Genomic DNA, 25,687 nt, shown 5'->3' on the forward strand with positions numbered 1-25,687 from the left:
CCTTTCCAATAAAAAAAGAATGCTTGCTTTCATCATCCACTGCACTTACTTTCAGTTCCGGTTCCAGGTTGTACCCACCCTCTGTTTACATGCCACTGTGATGAGAGAGAACTTCACAACTGTCTGTATCCTCCTCTTCCTCTTTTCCTCCTTCAAAAGTTTCATCTAAGACCTCTTCCAGAAGCTTCTGCTCTCTTTCTTGTTCTATTTCATAATGATACATAGCTGTTTTAACTGCACAGAGTGACAAAATACAAGCAGCTGCTACGGAACACAACTGTGCGCTTTCTCCCAGCATTGCAACATAAAAAGGCCGACAACACCCCAAGACACATTTTTGCTCGTTTTCTTGGAACTTGAGCTTCCATTTTAGATTCTATTGTTACTCAAAGCTTTCAAATTATGTTGTAGAAAGGTACCAAAGAACATAACATTATACTCCTATCTATTATGTAATAATCCATCGATAAGGATGACTGGGGTGTTCTGAACACCCCGTGTGACCGCTTAAGTGTTAATGTAGGCCTTGATCAATTTATTTCTCTGACAGTCCACAAATCAGTATTGTGCTCCATCTGTAATAAACTCAGTGTCAACAGAATATTAAATACTTTTTTTCATTTTCTATCCTTATTTTTCCAGTTAGTCTCTTTCATATTTTGAGGCTACTTTGTTGTCCTGCTTTCACTTTGTTTCCTTTCCTAATATTTATTCTGGTTTCCTTATACTTGATTGATATTTGTCTTTGTCTCATCTAAAATTGTTGTTCATGTCTACTATTGGTATATGTCTCACCTTCTGACTGTTATATCTGCTTCATTGAAATTATCAGTTTACTGTCCATTGTTGAGTATGTCAATAGTTTATTATTATTTGGTGTTATCCTTTCACCAGGATTATGCATAACGTCCTACTCTGTTAGTTTTGGTGGTTCAAATGTTTCTCCTCATTTGTTGTATTAGTTTTCAGTTAACCATACATCAAGTTCTGTGCCCTGAATACTTTGCATGTTTGAAAGCAGTCATGCTGTACAGGGTGAAGAGACAATGAAACACTCTGTGGCCAGTATGTGATTCCTCATCACAATTCAAGACAAAACTGTAAGTGGAAAAACATATTCCCACCAACAGGTTTAACAGGAATGTGATTTAAAAACTGAGGCCCTGGCAACACTGTAACTGTAGCCTGGCCAAGAACAGGTAGCATGAACTCTGCACTATGTCAGAGCTGTCCCATTAGCCCAGTAAGACAATGTAATGATGTGGGTAATGGATATGATGTCTTGTTGGTATTTTGAGACACATTTGCACCAAGTTTTTTTTTTTTTTTTTTTTTGCTTTTTGTTTTTTCACTCAAAGCATCAAATTGTATCCAATTTACATTCCAAAATACAGTATCTTGCATATTTATTTCTGTTACTGTTACCTTTCCTTAAACATAAAGACATAATGTGAACTTCTTGTTAAACACAAACAAACATTATGTTTTGTCCAAGTCACAAATAAAGCCAGTATAAAAGAATAGTAGATACATTAACGTTGTCTGTGTGCAATGTGGTTCAAAAAAAATACAGTAGGTAGGCCACACTAGATTGCACATTATACTACAAATACTTCCATTCTGTACATGTAATATAAAGCTTTACTTTCACAGTGCTGGTATGTACATGTACAACAAACAGTCACATTAGAGAAGATATTCAAAGTGACCAACTGCCATTTGCAAACACTTCGCCACTTGCAGGATCATACTTTACTGGACCCGATGCAGTACACCTGCCCCCACCATTGCCAAAGTGACATGCATGCAGTCTACTAGGTCTTCTTATAAGTGTTCCCACAAATAAAAATCTGGTGGATTAAAGTCTGGGGAATGTGGAGACCAGAACATTGGACCTCAACAGCCAAACAGTTTCCCTAGAAATTCTTATTTTAAATGGTTATGCACATTAATTCTAAAGTGTGGTGGTTCACCATCATGCTGAATCCATAGCTCTCATCAGACACCAAATGGAACGTTTTTAATGTAGTATTGCATAGAAATGTATGATATAGAGGCACAGTCAACTTGTCTTGCAGTTGCACTCCTCCCATGATTCTAGCCTGCAGGATTAAGCCAAAGTGTGCTTGAAAGCCACATTCCTGTGGTACATTTGGGTTGTGTGCCAGCCAGTAATGGCTGTTGTTGAAGTTGAAAATACCTTCAGAAGTGAAGCTAAATTTGTCAGTATCACTTTGTCTATAAAACGTATACTATCTTCCACTTTGTGTAGAAGCCATTCACAAAACTGTACTTGTTGAATGTGGTCTTGTGGCTGCTGGGGCTGAGTTAACATGTAATGTTATGGATGCAGTTCTTCATTCTGCATCACTTCAGCAACCAGTATTTGAGGTATCTAGAACTGCCTTGCTATATTACAGGTACTTTACTGAGGTCATGGGTGAACAGTTTCAAGAATCAGATCCTCATTTTGTGGAGTACATCTAGTCCTTGTATGACGTCTGTCCATTACCTGTGGATGAAGATTACGTGTTTCGCAAAGGTATTGATCCAGGTGGCGAAAAACTTTCTTATCCGGATGGCATCTTTGATGGTACTGTGCAGCATACACATGAGTAGCAGCAGAAATCTAGTTACTGGATGCACCCAGCACCAAAAGCATATTGACATATTCATTGTTTGTTTACTCCATTGGGAAGCCACCTTACATGAACTTGACGGCACCAGTTGGTACTGTGTAGTTAGCAGACATGTGAATGCGGTTTAATGGATGGTGCTGTCATGTGATAGGCTGATGTCATGTGACAAAATGATGTCCTGCTCTCAAATGACAAGAACTAGGGAACAGACATCTAAAAACTAAAAATGGAACCTGATGAGATTTCAAACCATAGCTCCATGGTGTATGTGGGATTGATGTCCCAGCAGTCTGTTCAGTGAGCTACAATGGCTAGTATAGTAGTGTGGGGTGCCACAATTCCTCTGTACATTCCAGTGTGCTGCACAATGTCACAGTGTTAACAGCCCCTCATTTTCATAGATGTGTTTTCAAAATGCACCTAATCTGACTTCGCTGCATAAACTTTTATCTTGAATCTAAATGAGAAATCACACTTTGACATCCAAGGGTGGCACTTTTGCTTCACCCTGTATACACAGCCTAGCAACAAATGTGGAACAGAAACCACTGTTGGATGTCAATGTATCTTCAACACATATATACCAGTGGCACTCATGTAAATCATTAGCAATCTCTGTGACAGATAAAATGACCACCAGAATTCATTAGTGTTGTTTATGGTTTAGCTTTATTATAAGGCCTGGTAGTGTACCTAAGGGACACGAACTGCATCAAACTTTGAGTTATCACTGCCAGTGCCATGGAGATGCCACTTACTTATGGGAGACACTGTTATCAGTACTGTCAGAGTTTGAGAAGGGCCTTATGATGGGGATCACTTTGGCTGGGTGATCAAATAATGCAGCCTCAAGGTTTTTGCATGATTTGAAAGAGACAGTGGCCTGATGTTGGGCTGTATGGGAATGTGAGGGCAGGCATAAGTGTCTTTAAGTTTCTGGTTAACCATGTCTGACCATCACAAGTGACAATTGTCCTATTGTGCTCCAAACACATTTTAACCCCTTCACATCAGCACCTGCCATCCAAGAATAAGTAATGAGATCCCTGCATGGCAGCTGATTAGGGAATAAGCATACCATGTGTAGGCTGCTATTAACTCCAAAATATAAACTGCCACATCTGGAGTGGTGCTGTGGCCTGGAGGCATGGACTGCTGATAATGGTGTCACATTGTGTTCAAAAATGAATCACAGTTCTGCACTACCCTGGATGAGCATGACTGGCAATTATGACTGGTGAGATGTCACACTATTCCAGTGTTTTGGGGAGACACAATGGTCTCTTGACATCATGGTGTGGGGAGACATCAAGTATGAATCCCGATCATGGCTGGTAGTGATTAAGGGAAATCTGAGGACACAACAGTACATCACAGACAGCCTCTATCCTCATGTATTACATCTCATGTGGCTGTATAGTGTCGTTTCCAACAGGACAATGCTTTCCTGCAAATGACACATATCTACAAACTGTCTGTGTGATATTGAGGTACTTCTCTGGCCATTAAAATCCCCAGATCTGTTACTAATAGAACATGTGCAGGACCTGCATAAACATCAACTCCATCCCATTTCAGGCCAACTTGCCTAGAGAGAGGATGTAGAACACATGTGGGACCAGCACAAACACCAACTCAGTCCTAATGCCACTACCCAGGACATCAAGACCCAGGTACAACAATTGCAGGCCAGCTTGTGTCAAGAGAGGATACAATGACTTAATGACACCCTTTCCAACCAAATCAGTGCATGCATCCATGCCAAAGGGGGTACAGTGTCACACTCATAAGAAGACTCAATGGCCAAGTTCTTTTTAAATTTGCTACAGTTTTGTAATCACTGAAATAATGTCACCTACACTCTCGACCCATGATGTCCTGTTTTGTTTCTTCCTTCTCGTTTCAATGCTTTCCCCTTCTTTTTAGGTGGTGTCCTAGCAGAAAGAAGCAATCAAAGTAGACTGTTTCTGTATAACATATTATGATGACTGTTGATCTAGTCACAGTGATAATTATGGTAAAAGTGTAAAGTTAAATAAATACTTTGTTTGAAGTGATAAATCAAGCTCGGGTTTGAGATGAATGACTCAATCAGTATTTCCTCATACTGAGTTTTTACAGGAGAGTTTGATGAAGATGATTTATACATTATTTGCAATTAACTGCGTATGATTCTGGTCAAATACGTTGCACATCATTAGGTTCTCAGTGATTCAGCTCACTGCCAATGTTGAAGTACATGCAAAAAAAAGGTCATGAAAACAAAACTACAGCCATAGAAAGTTACAAAAATCTTGTTTATGAGGCAACAGCAAAAAGACAAATTAATTGAACATGTTACCAGAAGGCATCAGATGGGAAGATGAAAATTCCAGGATATACAAAAACAAAGTAAAGGAATGCTTTATTAAATGCTCCTTCTACAATTTTGCAAAATATTGGGTTAACTCTAATATTTGTATTAAATGTCTCTTAACATTCTAAACTTTGCCAGCATTTAGCTGTCTGGTAGTGTTCTTTCATAGTTACATTGGCCCATGTGCTTTGTTTGACATCATTGATAAAAATATTTGCTGATTATTCTACTAGGAGGGAAGCAGATTTGTTTCAAGTAGATCTCTCTCTCTCTCTCTCTTACTCTTCATTGTGTTGAAGAAATTTTATAAAATTCTTAATGTTTGGTATTCAGTTGTATTTTTAAAGTTGTAGGCTTTTCAGGACTGTTCTAGTTTTCCTATTCTATCTGCTCTCATTTTTAATGTTCTACTTTCAACTGAAACTTCTTCACTAATATGAAGAAATTGTGCTGATATCACTCTGCTTGTATGTAATGAATGAACTAAAATTTTTAATATTTGAAGTATTTAGAGCCAAAATGAATTCTAGATACAAATTAGGCAAAATATGCCTGGCATAATTAGGATCAGTGTTAACAGTTAAAACTACTTTTTGTGCAAAAACTGAAAGTTTGTTTTCTTTCAGGGATGGTTCAGTCCTGGTCAGGTGTTTGTATTGGATGAATACTGTGCAAGATATGGAGTTCGTGGCTGCTATCGTCACTTGTGCTACTTAGGTGATCTTCTTGATCGTGCGGAAAAAAATGTAATGATAGATCCAACACTTATACATTACAGCTTTGCATTTTGTGCAAGTCATGTCCATGGGAACAGGTATGTATTATATATGCAGTTTATAAAACGCTAATATTTCTTTTTAAATTTTCAAGTATAATGTAGTTTTCACTGACTGTAGTAACTGTAATTTGAAATTGGTGTGACATGGTGTGAAGTTGTATTTTATAAAATAATTTGACAGATTTTATTTAATCTTGATTCACATATTTTAATGCAGCTCTGAAACAGTTGTGTATGGGTGTAAATTAATTCCTAATGTTATCAAATAGTGCATTCATATACACCAGGCCTCGTGCTCATACAATGTAAACATAAATCCCCTACCACTGTTTCTTGATTACCTATGCAGCTTTACAGTTATACCCATATATGCTGTGTTTAATATTAAGTATTTTTCACTATGTCATACAGTTGCTTTTTGTTGTTGTCTTGCAATCTTCTTTCATTACTATACTGTTTTTCTGTAGCACACATAAGCAGAGGTTTCAATAATATTGTAGGCTCCACTATAATATCATTTAATTATTTGTTGGTTTCTCCATATTTAGTAGTTGACCATGGAGCTGTTTTTATTTCAGAATTCACTGCTACACAAAATTTCAAAACATTCAAAGCAATGTGAGCAGGCATCCAGTACACAAGCATTAGTTGTATGCTGTAAACTTGAAAACCTGTCACTAGATTCAATTTTAATCTGTGATTTCATACTATACATGGTGCACCAGAAAGAATTATCTGATTTAAAAAAAAATGATGACTGTCATGTTATCTGAGATCAGTGTGTGAACAACATACTATTGGAAAGTGCAAACTCTCAAGTTCTACATGGTTCCCACTAGGTAGCAGCAGTATGCGCCCACTTAAGTTCTAGTAAAAATGGTGTCTGGACAACAGAAAGCATTTTGTGTTCTACATTTTGAGCAGTGCTGGTCAGTAATAACTATTCAGCATCACTTTCATACTACATATGGCATGGATCATCTTACAGCACAGATCTTTAGATGATGGCATGAAAAATTTTGAGAAACAGGTTGTTTGTGTAAAGGCAAATTGCCGGGCCATCCCCAAGTGTCTGACATAGATGTCAAATGCTTCCACCATAGTTTCACAAGGAGTCCATAGAAATCCATTTGCCATGCAGGTCGACGGCTCAACATGTCCCCGATGTCTGTCTGGTGCGCGTTGCATTGATGTTTACATGTGAAACCATTCAAAATTCTGTTACTGCAAGCTCTTCGTGAAGGTGACAAGCAACAACTGGTGGAGCTCTGTAATTTTGTTCTTGGCAAGGTGGAGGATGACAGTTTTTTTCCGCACTTTGTGTTTAGTGACAAGGCAACATTCCATTTAAATGGAAAGGTGAACTGTCATAATGTGGAAGTATGGGATACAAAACAACTACATAAAGTTGTATAACATGAGAGGGGCTCTCCAAAATTTAATGTGTTTTGTGCAGTTTCATGAAAAAAGGTGTATGGTCTCAGTATACTTGAGAACTTTCTTTTCCCACAGTTGGAGGCTGATTCAAATGACTTCATTTACCAACAGGATGGGGCACCACCACACTGGCATCTGGAAGTGTAGAAATCTTTAAATCAAAGGATTACTGAACAATGGATTGGTCATACTGGATAAAATGATTCTGCCTTACATTGCTGGCCTCCAAGGTCACTGGACTTGACTGTATGTGATTATTTCTTGTGGGGGTTCATAAAACATTCTGTTTATGTGCAACCATTACTAACAACAATGAATCAACTGAGATATCATACAATAGCAACTGTGGAAGCTGTAACTCAAGACATGCTCACTGCAATGTGGGAACATTTCAGTACCACATTGATATATGCCATGCATCTCGGGGGGGGGGGGGGGGGGGGGGGAATATTGAACACCTATGAAAAGGTATGAAAAAACTTCTTGAGTTTCCTGTTCATCAAAAACAAAATTCATTTTATATGTTTATTAGTTTCACATATATAGTTGTGCCAAATTGGATGATTCTTTTTGATACACCCTGTACAATGACTCTAGTTTCAATGCACTGAAAACCTTCCTTTTTGTATGAAATATTGCCCACGATTGAACAAAATGTGATCTGACTAACTTTATACACTTCTTATAGTGCAATGGAATATTGAATGGGGGATTTAACATAACACAAGATGCATTGACAACATAATTTTTTGTATATATGTCAGCTGTAGCTACTCCCTATCTGTGTTAATTGAATCACTTCTTATAGTTGTGATTAATTCAGTGCAAATGGATTTGCACTCTGTACCTAAGACACCTAATAAACTGAAATGAGTTTGTGTAGTAGCTACATATCAATATCTTATTCACTACAAACATGTTCCGTGAAGCTTAACTGTAACACACACTTCATGTTTTAGCTGCAGATTTCATTTTAAAAAAAGTATAATCTCTGGTGAATGCAATTTACTCTCCTTCATCTTGAAATGTAATGAAACTGAACATAATTCTCTCACAAATGAAGTCCTTAAGTGAGTACATATGCAAATTTAAATAAATGCCTGAGTTGTGAAAAATAATGTTGTAACTGACACAACTTGTATGAATATTGAGTAGGCACATAACAGGTCCAGTAGTGAAACAGGTGATATGGCAACCCTGGAAATAGCACATTATTTTAGGAATCAGAAAATGGGAATGGTGTCAGCCGGGCAACAGACCTTTGCTGTTGAGCCTGATAGCAATGTTCAGTAGAGATGGGGTGGTGGACTGGTGAACAGTGCAATGTTTCCAGGAAGGAGTATTACAAAAACAAAGACAGCTGCATAGCCATGCAGTGCATATTTTGTGCTCATTACAATTTTACTTGTCATACCTGAGTCCTGCTGGCACATGCTATTAAAGTATGGGTACAGAACTTTGAGGAAATTGGGTATATGGTACAAATCAGAGGTGGAACTGCAAAAAATGTGTGAAGAAAATGTTACAAGTGTAACAGAAACCTCCACCTGAAGTCCTGGGCTTCTGCATGCAAGTATGTGCTGCAACTTGATATATCGGTTGCACAAGGAACTGCAATACCACCTACACAAAATTCAGATGGTGTAAAAATTGAATGCAGATCACCTCCCAGAGAGACTACTCTTTACTGGGATTTGTTGGAACTCATGGTCAACAATCCAGGCCTGTGCAAAAATCTGATCATGAGTTATGAAGCCAATTTTTATGTGTTAGGCTTCATTAATGAACAAGACTTTAGATACTCATTGCATGAAAAGTCTGTGGTAGTGGGGCATAGCATATCCGGTTAGGGAATCAAAGGGTCGTTTTTTTCTTTGTTCTTTTTTTAAGAGAGTTATGGAACTGCTGCTACTGTAAAAATAAAATCTTGTAGTCACATGTTGGACCATTCCCTAGTGTGGCAGGTAGCTGGTCTTCCTGGAACTGCAAACAGGATCTTCCTACAAAATGGGCCACATACTATATCTCACAGCATCCCATAAATGTACTGCAGGATGTTCCTCCTGGTCATCTCATCTCCAAGAATGGGGACATTTCCTAGCCTCTAAGATCCCCTGACCTATCACCATGTGATTTCTTCCTTTGGTGTCATTTGAAATCACAGGTCTTCTGGTGTGACTCACCACAAGCTATACAAGAACTGAAGGATCAAATTCAGGAAAAATTTAATCTAATTCCAATGCCAGTCCAGGAGGATGTGATGCCTAACTTCCATAAAAGACTTGACATGTGTGCAAAGGAAAATGGTGGACATGTACTTGATGTCATTTCAGGTTATTGGCTTATTATATTGCATTGAAAATTGATGTTGTATTTCTTCAATAACACTGTGTATAAATTTGTAATATGGATAGAACTCTCAAAATCATCCTTCTACTGTCACATCTGTTATATATTGAGCAGAAAAAGGAAGCAAAGTCTTTTGTTTTACATACAACTGCCCTTCAAATGGACCACGACTTTACATGGCTGTACATTTACAAAAGGCAGAAAAATAATCCTTTATTCATATTAATGCTCATAAAATTATTTAATGGCAAGAAAAATGATGAGATAAGTAACTTTCAGACCTGAATGAGTGAATAGAAAATGCATATTGAGTCCCTGGTTTTCCAACCAACCACTCAAACAGCTACCATTGCTCACATGGAATACAATTGCAAATATCTTGCATAAATACTGTGTGACATAAAATTACACAAAGGCAATGCAGGTCAGCAACCACCTCACAATGCTGGGCTAAGTTGCTTCCTTGTGCCCAGAAACAATATCCAGTGGGAGCTGTTGTGTAAGAAAACAAGAGCACTTGAACAACTTATTTTTTAACATCTTTTGGAGTAATTGGTTATTTTTCTTTGAATGCTGTTAAACATGATGTAGATGTGGTAATCTGAAATATATGGTGCTAAATCTAAAGGTCTGTACTTCTTTGTTACTTCTCTAGGCTCCATGAAACTTGCATCAGAGCAACGAGCACACTTTAAGGAGCTTTTGCACATGTGTGACTGATGTGACATAACTGCTGTATGGGCCAAATATGAATGGATTTGATAAACAAAGTGCATAGTTCACAGTGCGTGCTGCTAGCCCCTACCTCTCAACTGCAAATTTACATCATTGCCACCAGATGGTAGCACACTGCAGCAGACTTTTATCCCCTTTCACTTCACATACTTCTGATATGCCAATTCACTCACTATATAGACTGGATATCAATACATGTTATAGTTATACAGACAGAAATATCTATATTGTGGGATTATGAATGTGATATAATATATTAAGATTTGGATTTTATCGTACAGTAATCCATTTGAGCCACTAAAAACCATAAAGTACATCATAGTCAATTATGAGACTGTAGCATTTATTCATGCTTCTGACATCTGCTGATCTTATGCTGAACATTCATGAAAATCTGTCTCACTTGTTTCTTTAATATTCAGTTAAATTTGGGATGGACAATGGTGTGCTTTTTGGCCTTTATGGTTCTCAGTGCTTCATTTCAATTCTAGTCAAGTGATCATGTTGGTAGACAGTAATACATGAATTTAATCATTTCTGCAAATGGTAGTTTGTGTTTGGAGTTGGTTGTTTACCTTGCTGGAATCTGATTTTGTGTATAGCGTCAACATGAACTCTGTTGAATCTGTTTTAAGTGCTAATAGAAAAGTAAATAACCAGAAAAAGTTAGTCACAAAGGAATTTGGGCCTCCCAGACAAGATCCATTGACTGAGAAAGTGACAAAATTAAATAAGTGTGACTACAAGCAAACAAAGAAGTGTATAATAAATGTAAGCTGTTGTGTGGATGCCACGTAAAAAGTCTGTTTTTCTGCCCCAAAGTTAATTTTTTAACTAAAACATGTGTTAATGATCTTGTACATTTGTCTCAAAAAAATTAAAAAGCACTAAAACTCCCACTTACACAAAAATGCAAAATGGAGAGTAACAAAATCTTACACGGTATTTTCATCTTGTCCTGTATTATACATAATTATGCACAAAACACAAATATTAGCCAAAAACAAATCTTTCTTTTTTCAGACACATGATGCATATTGTTATTATTATTATTACTGGCAGTGGCTGTAGTTGTATAATTATGATGATAGGCATAACTGTTATACAGGAGATGTTATTAATTTGAAACTCTCATATTTATCTCAGTCTAAAAATTTGTGAACACCCAGAATATATGCTCACAAGCCACCACTGACAATATCACAAGACAAAGCTTCTATGCTAAACAGTTTGTCATGTCCATGTGTTAGCAAGCAGGAAAGCAGAGTATGTTCATGGCAGCTATTAGAAGAAAGGTCCTTTTATCCCTTTGTCCACGAGCTACACAGACATTGGTAACCTATTCTCTGCACCAAATATTGTGATTGGCTAGTTAATATCAGAGTATAAGTGACATGCTTAAGACAGTTCCCATTCAGAGATTAAGCAAAATAGCAACTGGAAGAGTGACTTCAGGTCCTTTTTGATTTTCAAGTGTTTATCAAAATGCATACAATTACATAGCACAAAAGGTATCAATAGCAGATAACATTCCATGTGTTGTGACAAATTGTTCTTAAAAATCTGTAGACTTGTACATTTAGAACTACCTTGGCATTTGTGTTATTTTCTGAAGTTCCTAAAATGAAATATTACTATGAAATACAAAACACATTCATTCTTCTTTACAGATAATACGTATTCTAATAACACTTATCTTGTGTTTCCCATTAATTGTACTGGAAAAAGTTGTCTTCTATTTCCCATTAACTCCTCTGCAAATGAAAAATTAGTACAATGGACAATTTTACATCTTGATTTCTGATGCGATTTGACAGTTTATGAATCACTGAAGCAAAGTGTAATTAATGTACCATAGCAGCTGAACGCAGTCTTGTTCTGGTGTACTATAGTGCTGAGATTTTTACAGTGGCTTACATGAAATTACCACAAACAAAATATGCTATTTCACTGATAGAGAAAGTAAAGGGAAATTTATGACATCAAAATTTCATGTTGTATCAAGCATCTAAAGAACAGTAAAAGTCTGATGCTAATAAACAGAAGAATACTGTATAGAAATCAGAAAATTTAAGAAGTTCCCTATCAGAACATGAATTGAAAACTAGTAATCACACTGTAAGCACATATTTCATACAAAAGAATCTCAAATGATAAAATATGTGTTATAATGAAGGAATTTCTATATTAACCTGCTGTTGTGGACACAATTTGCCTCCTCAGTAACCAGAAAAAACTATACAATGACGTACATCCTGTTCTCACACTCATGATTAATATATGTTACTGCTTGTTACAGTGTAATATTTTGAAATATTTCTTCTTATTATTTCTGTGTTACAGCATCACCCAACTACTAGTGTCACTACTACTCAGATGGCTATTACAATTTATTAGACAATGACAGAACCATATTTTTGAAAACACTTGTAGTGACTGGTTGACCAGCTTTGTTCACTGGCGTATGACTGCATAAGAAAGTATCATTTACTCTCTTTTGATTTTGTGCATATGTGTTAGATTTGGGCCAAGGTCACTCAGTTAGTAAAAAGGATGGCCTACTGGTTTAAGATATCTTACCTGTAATGTATCCCAGATACTGTCATAAATAAATATGCTGTTTGGCTGGTGTTAGGGGTCCCATTAATGCTTCCACACTCATAAAATATGATACAGCATTTATTTCTTCATATTGTACTCTGTACACTTTTGATTGATTGTTCTAATACACTATAGCAGTTTTCATGACCTACAAATGCCTTCAACATATTCACTGAATAACCCCAGGATAGCAGAGAAAAGATCAGTATCACACCAATTTCACTTGTCAAGTACCAAAGCTGGCTTTCCATGATGTAATCTATGGGGCTACATGCTTGTACCATACCTTCCATGAGACACTGTTATAGATTGGGTGTATGTTCTCATTGTTTTCAAGGGAAGTTGAAATTGTCTGTTTCTACTACAGGCAATCTTATGCCTTCCTATTCAGTCTAAACCCATTATACAATATATGAAGTTTCTGTATCCATTGAAAAGTACTCTTACGTATCACAGTACTTTCTTCTTTAAAGTATTACATTGTTTAATTTGATTATAGGGTTTTATTGTAGCTTGCCTTTGAGCTGCAGGTACATATCTATTTAAGATGGTGAGGATAGTTTTAGCTTCTCGTTTCATAAATATGATTCCTTGGATGCAGTATGTCACGTAGCCCTTTAGTCCATCTTGAATCATCATTTATAGAAAATAGTGTAGAATCTGCAAATGAAACAATGCCACTGGAACACTGTCACATATAACTTCTGTAGCAGCCAGGGCTATGCCCCAAAACTTTTAAGCATAGGCCTACACTGATCCAGAGAGAAGACCATTTTAGGTGACCATTACTGTTTCTGTCCTGGAAATTGTAATGATGGGTTATGAAGGTAACCACTTAATATACATTTAGGGTGTTGAGCTTGGCTGTGATGAGGAGCTGCATTAGGTAAAGTTGGGTGAGATGAAAAAAGAGCCAGAGGAAGAGGGAGGGGTGGGGGCAATGGTAGATGAGATTCTGGAGAGATATGCAACAAGAGAACAAGATAGGAATCTGACACTTGATAGAGACCATGTATTTCATAAGGATGAAACATACAAGTGTATTATGTAGGTGGAGTGGACTGAGAAACACTTCTTTGGGAGAGTGGAACAGGCAAAGGGATTTGTGTGTGGCAGTGATGAAGTGAAGGACTGTGATGGAGGAAGAGAGATACTTCAGAATTGAAGGTCTGAGTGTAGTTGGGTGTGGGTGATATACAGGCACTGGGTGAGGTTGGTGTTTTTTGGTGTGGCCATCTTTAGAGAACATCTGGCTAGAAGACTGTGTTTTTTGTGTATCATCAAGGAATTTTGATATTTGCACATGGTACAGATTGGTTTGCAAGGTAACCAGTCAGTCTTGGTGTGGTTAAGAGGTGACAGAATTAGAAACTCAACTTCATCATTTTAGACCTTCGCCCATAAAGGAGTCAGTAACACAGTGAAGCTGTGGCTTGAAGTTTACACTGGTAGACTGTTGCCAGTAGTCAATATATGACTTCTCCCTCATGACTGCTACTGGCTATAGACAGTGAGCGCATGGAGGGCAAATTGTCTGTTTTGAGGGAAAAACAATTTGATGGGCAGACAATGTTGCTTTACATATTGAGCATGCTAAAAATGGCATTTATAAAAAAAACTGCAACAATAATCAGACAGATTGAGTGACCACTACAGTGGAGTGGAGAACATGGGGCTGGGGACAGTATTGCTGTGTGACAGCAGTTAAGTGAGAGTATAATATTTAAAACATCTTTGAGCCAGTTGCTTGTATGCAACAAGATAATAATTTTCTTTGTATGTGTTTTTGTGGTGTTGATAGCACATGTCACCTGGGAAGTAGCCATTAAACATGAAGAAGTCTTTCAGCATACAGTGCAATGTGTTGCTTCTTACTGCAGATACACATTCCACTGGTTGTTGGGTTGTATGGAAGAGATTTGTTGGTCTGAAAATGAAATCCATAATCTGAGTTCAGGTACAGTCAATGGTTTATGGTCTTGATGTAGACAGAGCTTTTGTGGGCTTTTTGGAGATGTGGATGACGCAGTCCAGGAAGCTGACATTGTAGGTTGAAGAGGTCCAGGTGATTTGGATTATGGGGAAGGTGATGAGACTGTGGAGAAATGAATATAGAGTGTCTCCGCTGTGGGCTTAGAACATGAAGATATCATCAATGAATCTGAAGCAAATAAGAAGTTTAATATTTTAGGTGCCAAAGATGGTCACCTATAGGTGAACCGTAACTCATTAGCATTTGAAGATGATGAGCAAGTGCATGTCTCCAGGCTGCAGGTGTCAAGTCTATATTTCATTAAGTAATAGTACTTAGGAGTCATGACATAGTTTATCAGGTGTATAAGGAATGATGTAGTAAGTTTAGAGTATTAGACATTGGAGACATGTTTATCAGTGGCAGCAAGGTCTTGAACATAGTTATGATGTTGTATGGGTAAGTGCCATCAACAGTGATAAGAAGGTATCCGAGTGCTTATGGAGTCAGATTGGTTGACATGCAATGACAAAAGTGATCTGTCTCTGATAAGGGAAGCTGGTCACTGGGTGATGAATTGTAGGTATTGTTCCAGAAGAGCTGAAATTCTCTCCATTGGAACACAGTAACCACACACTGTAGTCAAATGAAAACAGAAAAACTTATAGATTTAGAAGGGTACCCCAACTTACCCTACCTCATTCAATGGAGATCGGTTAACGAACATGCCTTTCTTCAGCTCACCAAAAATGTGGAAACCACATGGTGAAAGATCTGGGCTGTATAGAGGATGATGCAGAGTTTCCCAATGGAATCGCTGAAGTGTATCATTTGTTTGATATGCAGTGTGGGGGAAGGTGTTATTGTGCAACAGGATGATTCCATCTGACTGCATTCCTAGGCATTTAAACCTTATGGCACATTGCATTTTTTATTCATTCATTTACACATCAAGTTCCTTAGGACCAAATTGAGGAGCAAATCTCCAAGGTCATGGAATGTGTCAGTACATGAAATTACACCATAAAAGTAATAACAGACGGAAATAAAATGTTTATGAACCCAAAAAAAGTCAATCCATAAGTTTAAGTAAATGCAATCAACAATGTAACATAAGAATCAGCTTAATTTTTTAAGGAACTCCTCAACAGAATAGAAGGAGTGACCCATGAGGAAACTCTTCAGTTTCGATTTGAAAGCATGTGGATTACTGCTAAGGTTTTTTGAATTCTTGTGGCAGCTTATTGAAAATGTATGCAGCAGTATACTGCACACCTTGCTACACAAGATTAAGGAAGTCTGATCCAAATGCAAGTTTTATTTCTGCTGAGTATTAACTGAGTGAAAACTGCTTATTCTTGGGAATAAGCTGATATTGTTAACAAGAAATGACAGTAAAAAATAGATTTATTTGGAGGTCAATGTCAAAAGACCCAGACTAGTGAACAAGGCTCGACAAGAGGTTTGTGAACTTCCACTACTTATTGCCTGAACCACCTGTTTTTGAGCCAAAAATATCCTTTTAGAATGGAAAGAGTTTGCCCAAAATACAATACCATGCAACATAAGCAAATGATAATTAGCAAAGCAGAATAAATTTCATGTCGAATGATCACTTACTTCAGATTCCTTTTGAATAGTAAAAATGGCAACAATAAGTCCTTCAACAAGATCCTGAACATGGGCTTCCCATGACAGTTTACTATCTATCTGAACACCTAGAAATTTGAACTGTTCAGTTTCACTAATCATATGCACTTTCTGTGAAATTAAAATGTCAGGTTTTGTTGAATTGTGTGTTAGAAACTGTAAAAATAGAGTCTTCCTGTGATTTACCATTAGTTTATTTTCTACAAGCCATGAACTTATGTCATGAACTACACTGTTTGAAACCAATCCAATCTTGCATACAACATCCTTTACTACCAAGCTAGTGTCATCAGCAAACAGAAATATTTTAGAGTTACCCATAATACTAGAGGGCATGTCATTTATATAAAGAAGGAATAAGAGTGGCCCCAACACTGATCAGTGGGGCACCCCCCTTTGACCATACCCCACTCAGATCCCACATCACAGCCATTCTCAATACTGTGGATAATGACCTTTTGCTGCCTGTTGTTAAAGTAAGAAGTAAACCAATTGTGAGCTACTCCCCGTATTCCATAATTGTCCAACTTCTGGAGCAATATTTTGTGATCAACACAATGAAATGCCTTAGTTAAATCAAGAAATCTGCCTAGCATTCGAAACCTTTTCTTTAATCCATCCAGTACCTCACAGAGAAAAGAGAATATAGCATTTTCAGCTGTTAACTTCTAAAGCCGAACTGTACATTTGATAGCAAATTATGTATATAAAATGCTCAATTATCCTTAAATACACAGCCTTCTTAATAACTTTAACAAACATTGATGGCATAGAAATAGGTCTAAAATTTCTATCTACATCATCCCTTTCTCCATTTTTATAAAGTGACTTTACTACTGAGCACTTTAATTGTTCAGGAAAGTGGCCATTCCTAAAGAAAAAATTACAAATATGGGTAAGTGCAGGGCTAACTTTACAGAACAGTACATTAATATTCTGACAGGCACTCCATCATATCCATGAGAGTCCTTAGTCTTCAGTGATTCAATTATTGACTCAATCTCCCTCTTGTCTGTAACACAGAGGAGTACTTCAGACATCAATCTCAGAAAGGCATTTGCCAAGAGAGGTATATGATTCCCTCTAGAAACTAATTTTTTATTTAATTTGCCAGCTATGCTCAGAAAATTATTGTTAAATACTGTACATATATCTGATTTATCAGTAACAGAAATATTTTTACTGTGAACTAACTGTATATCGTCGACCTCTTGCTGCTGACCATACACTTCCTTCATCACAGACTATATGGCTTTAACTTTGTCCTGTGAATTAGCTATTAGCCACGCAGGATTAGCTGAGTGGTCTAAGGTGCTGCAGTCATGGACTGTGGGGCTGGTCCCGGCGGAGGTTCGAGTCCTCCCTTGGGCATGGGTGTGTGTGTTTGTCCTTAGGATAATTTAGGTTAAGTAGTGCGTAAACGTAGGGACTGATGACCTTAGCAGTTAAGTCCCATAAGATTTCACACACACACACAGCTTGATTCTTACTACTTCAAACATTTTGATATAATTCCTGCTTTGTTCTACATGATGTCCTTATCCCACTAGTCAGCCACTGAGGCTGCCTTTTACTGCTAGTATCCCATTTCTGTAAAGTGTTTTCATAGCGCTGATTGCTTTTTCATGGTCAAGGAACTTTATGAGGATAGCGGCTCTGCAGTCAAAGAGTGAATTAATTGTGAGCTTACCGGAACATGTTTGGCAGCTTTAGGTTTCTTTGGCAGGGAAGATTTGGGAAGTTTCCACTGTTGGCTTTGCCATTTGCCCCCAGGTATGAAATAGTGGCATCACGTTTCATCTTCTGTGACCATACAGGACAGAAACACATGACCTTCCTCATGGTACCGCAGTAGATGGCTCAGATGTAAATTTTGCCCATTTTTGTCAGTCACTCAGCCAAGTGCTGTGGCACCCACTGTGAACAAATTTAGTCATGAAGGAAGTGGTCTTTGATGATGGCTTGCAAAGATCTATGGCTAATACTGACCTGTAAACAAATATCATTCTCCATGATTCATCAGTCTCCTCAGGTAAGGCCATCAAGTCATCCTATCATATCAAGGGTACTGTCTCCATACTGGGCACAGATCATCTTGCAGTGATGTGTAACCTTCCCAGAATCTCCTCTGACACTTGTACATACGTCAGCAGCATGTAGTGTTTACTGTACACAGCCAGATATGCGATGATGAATTTTACCTACTCCAGCAGCCTCAGCCACCAGAAAATAAACCAACTGTCTTTTGTCTTCTTTAGCTGGATGAACACACTAGACCAGTCTGCCGACAACCAAGGTCCATAACCCAAAAACCACCTGCACATTTGATGTGGCACTATGCCATTCCCCTCCTACAGTGGTGACACTATCAAAATGTAGCAACAGTGGGGTCACCTGTTGTGTGGACTGTGTATTATGGCTGGCGTTCAGTTTTCATTTGAGTGCCCCTTATACAATGGTGCATCTAGATGATTAGATTGATGGATGTCGGGAAGAGTATTGATGATGGGTGTGCAACGAATGGTTGATTTGCAGAGTGTAGTTGGTTCACGGACGAGGTTCAGTGTGGGCCAAGGGATCTGATTAGAAGACCGAGGCTATACTGTAATTTTGAGGTAGCATTACTGTCACAGAGCCTGTAAGTTGAAGAGTGAGAATGCTGTAATCGAGTTGTGTTTTTATTGAGTGATACACTGACACCAGTGCTGCTGGAGAGCCACTTCTGGCTCAGAATAGCATGTATGAGAAGCTGTAGGAATGGGTCCTTCCAGTACCATGACAAGCATGGAGACCAGAATGCTGGCTAAATTAAACATTCCTTCTTATTCATCATCTGTAACATTAGGTCGATGGCTGTGGCCATGTACTGATCATGGCTGGTGACAGTGAGTGTTTCCACTGAGGCAGCAGAATGCGGAGATGATATAACTTCAGCTACTGGCATGTGCCATTGCCAATGTAAGTTAGATGGTCAAATCGACAGTGCAGCGAACTGATGGCTGGAATGGCATCCACTGCTCATGGCCCAAGGTGGTCAGCACAGGTGACCAGATGCCTCAAGTCAAACTGGGACTGCTGTAAGGAAGCCCTATGCCCACCCACCTACATCTGTTCTTACAAGAAATGGTACTATTTTGCATGTCCCCACAGCAGTTTAGGCTAGTATGAAGGGCCATAGTGTAACCAGCTCCCTCTGGAATCGGAACACCTCTTCTGCTCCTATTTCATGATGTCCATCTACCTAAAAATTCTTAAATAATTTTTGAGAAACAAAATAAACCAGTAGAATATAAATCTTGACCAATTGTTAAAGAAAGCCAGCCCATAGAATCCCATTAATTTATTCTCATTAAACCCCTTATCACACAGTAGAATCAGCAGTTAAAGACTTTAAATCAATCTGAGACAAAGAAATAATTCTAACAATAACACCACTTGATAAACATAAAGACAAGCAGAGTTAATTAAACAGTAAACCCAAATAAGTAATAACTATTTTTTGTTTTTGAATCATCAGTCTTCTAACTTGTTTGGTGTGGCCTGCCCCAAATTCCTCTCCTATGCCAACCTCATGATCTCAGAGTAGCACTTGCAACTTATGTCATCAATTATTTGTTGGATTTATTCATATCTCTGTCTTGCTCCACAGTTTTTACCCGCTATAGGTCCCTCTAGTACCATGGAAGTTATTCCATGATGTATTAACAGATGTACTATCATCCTGCCCCTTCTTCTTGTCTGAGTTTTCCATTTACTCCTTTCCTTGCTGATTCTGCACATAATCTCCTCATGGCCTGCCTTGTGAGTTCACCTAATTTTCAGCATTCCCCTGTAGCATCCCATGTCAAATTCTTGAATTCTATTATTTTCTGGTTTTCTCACAGTCCATGTTTTATCATATGAAAAATACCATATCAGCCTAACTTTATTAAGACAATGACAAGAATTATTGTACCAGAAGCAGGAGTCTCCCTGTCTAGACCCAAAGAAAATATAAAAAGTTATCAAACTTAATCTATCAAATGAGCGATACAACATAATTATCAAAATCAAAACCATGAAAAAAATAGAAAGATAAGAACAAAATGAAATGAACCTCTAGCAGTAATAGTTAAGGAACAAATCTAAAACTCACCAAAATCGAAATAAAAGAAAAATAATTAATACTGCAATAATATCTAATCTTGTTCCAACCAGCATAAGAATAAATGAAAATAACAAAACAAAACTTGGAAAAAACATTAAGAAAAACAATAATTAATATAAGTAAAGAAAGAAACATTTTGATTTCAACAAAATTATCAATAAATGCTAAATTTTTGAGGAATGAACGTAATCAACATCAAAATATACTAGTAAAGAAATAAGAATATACAATATAAACATTTATTTAATAGTTTAAAAAACACTGCTTTTGTAAATCAGAAAAAAATCTCACAATCACTTTTAGAATTTTCGGGGTAAAAAAATTTTCTTATCCTCAGCCCCTAAAGCAGATATTTTAATAAACTAACCCCAGAAATGATTAAAACAATGATTATAGCGCTATCAAATGAGATACATATTAATTTTGTGAAACTAAGTTGTGCTATTTCAGTAATGTCTTTTAATTTCACAAAGTTTATTTTTGGTTTATAACAGGCACAATGATAGAATTGATTACCATACATTTTATTTTTGACATTTCATGGTGGTGTACTAAATTTAATTATTTATACAACAAGAGTGCATCAAGTGGAATATTTCAATGAATATCATTTACTATTATGTATAATATACCAGTAAGAATTACCATTATGTATACATTACTTATTTTTGATGTAATAGTATTTATAGACTTTTAAAAAACTGCAACTATAAATATTAACAGCTGAAGTATATGTAAAAAAATTACAATATCTTTAGAATAATTATGTATAAGTCCACTATTCATTATTATGATAATAATAAAAATATATTTATTTCTAGAATCATAAGCAGTTGTTAAAATTACTAACATCAGTTGAGGACCTAACAATATAATTTCTCTCTTGTTAGTCTGCAGAGTGCCTACTACTGTGAGCCGATGATTAGTGTACAGTTTGTTGGTTGCTGGTACAGATGTAAAATAACTGCCCATCATCACATTCCTAACAATATAATTTCTCTCTTGTTAGTCTACAGAGTGCCTACTACTGTGAGCTGATGATTAGTGCACAGTTTGTTGGTTGCTGGTACAGATGTAAAATAACTGCCCATCATCACATTCCTATCCGTGTTTTCAGTGGATTGAATTAGTCTTAACACCACATTGGTTGTATCATTAGGTACTTGGTATGGACCAGCAGGATGTTCATCTGCATATATTGCCATAATGAGCATGTAAAAGTTCCAGTATCACAGAGCACATATACTGTTATTCTGTATTTTGCTGGCATTGGAAATATACTGCCTGAATTTGCAACCTCCATGGAAAGCTTCCTGCATTTCGTCTGTTGTTGTCAATACTTCTATTCTGTAATTCTTCTTGCAGATGTTCACAAACCTATCAAATATTTTCCCTAATAAGTGCCAGATTATCTGTTTGCTCTTCACTCTCATAGACTTGTCATCAAATTGTGTAACTTGCAGATGAGTATGGAATCTTCGTTTGCTCATTGATGCAATAAAAAATCTGTTGCAGTTCCATCAGTGGCCCATAGTTCATTGGTGTTGAGATGCTGTGACTTTTTCACTCTGGCAAGATATAAAACACCAAGGAAAGCAAATAATTCTTCAAAATCTGTGTGTGTTCAGACATCACTCCTTGAATAAATTCCTGTCATTCTGTTTAGTTCTTTGTTTGTGTATTTTACAATGCAGTCAATTACACTGTCCGGAAAAAATAATTTCCAGCAGTCAAGAACAGCTTTTGAATTTTTTGCATCTCCCTTTACACCTGGAAGCTGTGTCACAATATTCTGACAAGAAATTTTTGTTGCAGGGGATTTATGTTTGAACAATTTTGTTTTCCCATCCCTTCCTTGATGCATATCATGTTTTGCAGATGCTGGAGCTATTGTAGATTCAGTTTCAGAATTACTGTCAGACTGCTCTGTTGCTGTTTCTACCTCTTCATGTTTGGACTGTGCTTCGGTATCTGAAGGCAGACCTTCTATGTGGATATTCTCATCCAGCAGTTCCTCTAGCCACATTGACATCAGTTCGTTTGACATGACATCTATCCTGTAAATTTTTATAGTTTCACATCTGACAGAACATGTCATACACTCTGTGTAGACAGCTGCTTCATTCAGTATATAAAACCAAATAAGCACACTTATTTTTTTATAAAACATTTAATATGTGCAGAATACATCCAGGAGAAAAAATTAACCCAGTATCACAGCAGTAGCACAGAGAAACAAATTAAAAGAGAAGCAAGAAGGTGTTTCATAAATGTACAGGGCATTGTTACATGAGAACTCCCACCTGCTTCAAATAAAGCAACTACTAGCATGCTTTACTTGTAATTAAACCTGCAAAAGCCACATGGATTGTAAGTGGAGATATTAAATAAAGTATTCCTAGATAAACTCTTCAATATGTTTAAAACATATTATAACATTTCAGTAAAAATCATGAATGTTACATTTTTTCTGGTGTGTGAGTGATCCAGGTTAATTAGTGATGTAAATGTAGGGTCAAAATTACAGAAATTTACAATTTAACAATGAGAAGTTTAGACATTCTTCATGTGATCCCAACAAAATGTTATCATTAAATACAGAAAGATCAACTAGAAACTATATAAAAGCAAAATGTCCAGACCTACAGGACCTTTTCCTAACGAAAAATTACAGTCTTTTAACTTACAGGGTAGATTAGATTAGATTTACCTTCATTCCAATTGATCCCTAGTGAGGAGGTCCTCCAGGATGTGGAACATCTCAGAAAACAATAATACATGACAAATATTCACAACTAAAACAAATAAGCTAATGTACCATTCCACAGGTCCCAAGTGGAATGATCGTCATTTTTTAATGAACACTATATGAAAGTCATTTTACAAATACTAATGCACTGAATTTAAAATAAAAAAGTTTTTTATTTATTTATAAGGTAATAACATGTAATACAAGTACTACAATACTTATTTCCAATGGACACATTACTGCACTGAAATGGTGCAGAAGTTAGATTGTACTTACACACACACACACACACACACACACACACACACACACAGATTTACAATATTACTGCACTGAAATTGTGTAGAAGTTTTATTGATATATATATATATATATATATATATCAAGCAAATATAAACAAAGATGATGTGACTCACCATACGAAAGCACTGGCAGGCCGATAGAAACACAAACAAACACATACATACACACAAAAGTCTAGCTTTCGCCACCAAAGGTTGCCTTGTCAGGAAAGAGGTTATATATAGGGAAACATTCCACGTGGGAAAAATATATCTAAAAAGAAAGATGATGTGACTTACCAAACGAAAGCGTTGGCAGGTCGATAGACACACAAACATACACACAAAATTCAAGCTTTCGTAACCCATGGTTGCTTCATCAGGAAAGAGGGAAGGAGAGGGAAAGACGAAAGGATGTGAGTTTTAAGGGAGAGGGTAAGGAGTCATTCCACTCCCGGGAGCCCGAAACTCTTTGCCTTTACAAATGTCTGCTTGTGTCTGTGTATGTGCTGTTGGATATGGGTGTGTGTGTGTGTGAGTGTATACATGTCCTTTTTCCCCCCTAAGGTAAGTCTTTCCACTCCCAGGATTGGAATGACTCCTTACCCTCTCCCTTAAAACCCACATCCTTTCATCTTTCCCTCTCCTTTCCTCTTTCCTGACGAAGCAACCGTAGGTTGCGAAAGCTTGAATTTTGTGTGTATGTTTGTGTTTGTTTGTGTGTCTATCGACCTGCCAGCGCTTTCGTTTGGTAAGTCACATCAACTTTGTATATATACACTCCTGGAAATTGAAATGAGAACACCGTGAATTCATTGTCCCAGGAAGGGGAAACTTTATTGACACATTCCTGGGGTCAGATACATCACATGATCACACTGACAGAACCACAGGCACATAGACACAGGCAACAGAGCATGCACAATGTTGGCACTAGTACAGTGTATATCCACCTTTCGCAGCAATGCAGGCTGCTATTCTCCCATGGAGACGATCGTAGAGATGCTGGATGTAGTCCTGTGGAACGGCTTGCCATGCCATTTCCACCTGGCGCCTCAGTTGGACCAGCGTTCGTGCTGGACGTGCAGACCGCGTAAGACGACGCTTCATCCAGTCCCAAACATGCTCAATGGGGGACAGATCCGTAGATCTTGCTGGCCAGGGTAGTTGACTTGCGCCTTCTAGAGCACGTTGGGTGGCACGGGATACATGCGGACGTGCATTGTCCTGTTGGAACAGCAAGTTCCCTTGCCGGTCTAGGAATGGTAGAACGATGGGTTCGATGACGGTTTGGATGTACCGGGCACTATTCAGTGTCCCCTCGACGATCACCAGTGGTGTACGGCCAGTGTAGGAGATCGCTCCCCACACCATGATGCCGGGTGTTGGCCCTGTGTGCCTCAGTCGTATGCAGTCCTGATTGTGGCGCTCACCTGCACGGCGCCAAACATGCATACGACCATCATTGGCACCAAGGCAGAAGCGACTCTCATCGCTGAAGATGACACGTCTCCATTCGTCCCTCCGTTCACGCCTGTCGCGACACCACTGGAGGCGGGCTGCACGATGTTGGGGCGTGAGCGGAAGACGGCCTAACGATGTGCGGGACCGTAGCCCAGCTTCATGGAGATGGTTGCGAATGGTCCTCGCCGATACCCCAGGAGCAACAGTGTCCCTAATTTGCTAGGAAGTGGCGGTGCGGTCCCCTACAGCACTGCGTAGGATCCTACGGTCTTGGCGTGCATCCGTGCGTCGCTGCGGTCCGGTCCCAGGTCGACGGGCACGTGCACCTTCCGCCGACCACTGGCGACAACATCTATGTACTGTGGAGACCTCACGCCCCACGTGTTGAGCAATTCGGTGGTACGTCCACCCGGCCTCCCGCATACCCACTATATGCCCTCGCTCAAAGTCCGTCAACTGCACATACGGTTCACGCCCACGCTGTCGCGGCATGCTACCAGTGTTAAAGACTGCGATGGAGCTCCGTATG

The 25,687-nt window shown here is 38.0% G+C and overlaps 1 protein-coding gene across 1 annotated transcript in view; it reads left to right on the forward strand.

Moving 5' to 3' along the window:
• The window catches only part of LOC124555630 (calcium-dependent secretion activator-like), a 1,496,314-nt gene that overhangs the window by 992,605 nt on the left and 478,022 nt on the right, over positions 1-25,687 (forward strand). Inside the window, exon 19 of the mRNA XM_047129606.1 lies at positions 5,622-5,809. Within this exon, the coding sequence (XP_046985562.1) occupies positions 5,622-5,809 (188 nt within the window). The remainder of the gene's footprint in view (positions 1-5,621; positions 5,810-25,687) is intronic.

This window comes from Schistocerca americana, chromosome X (assembly GCF_021461395.2).
Source record: "Schistocerca americana isolate TAMUIC-IGC-003095 chromosome X, iqSchAmer2.1, whole genome shotgun sequence".
NCBI classification, from domain to species: domain Eukaryota; kingdom Metazoa; phylum Arthropoda; class Insecta; order Orthoptera; family Acrididae; genus Schistocerca; species Schistocerca americana.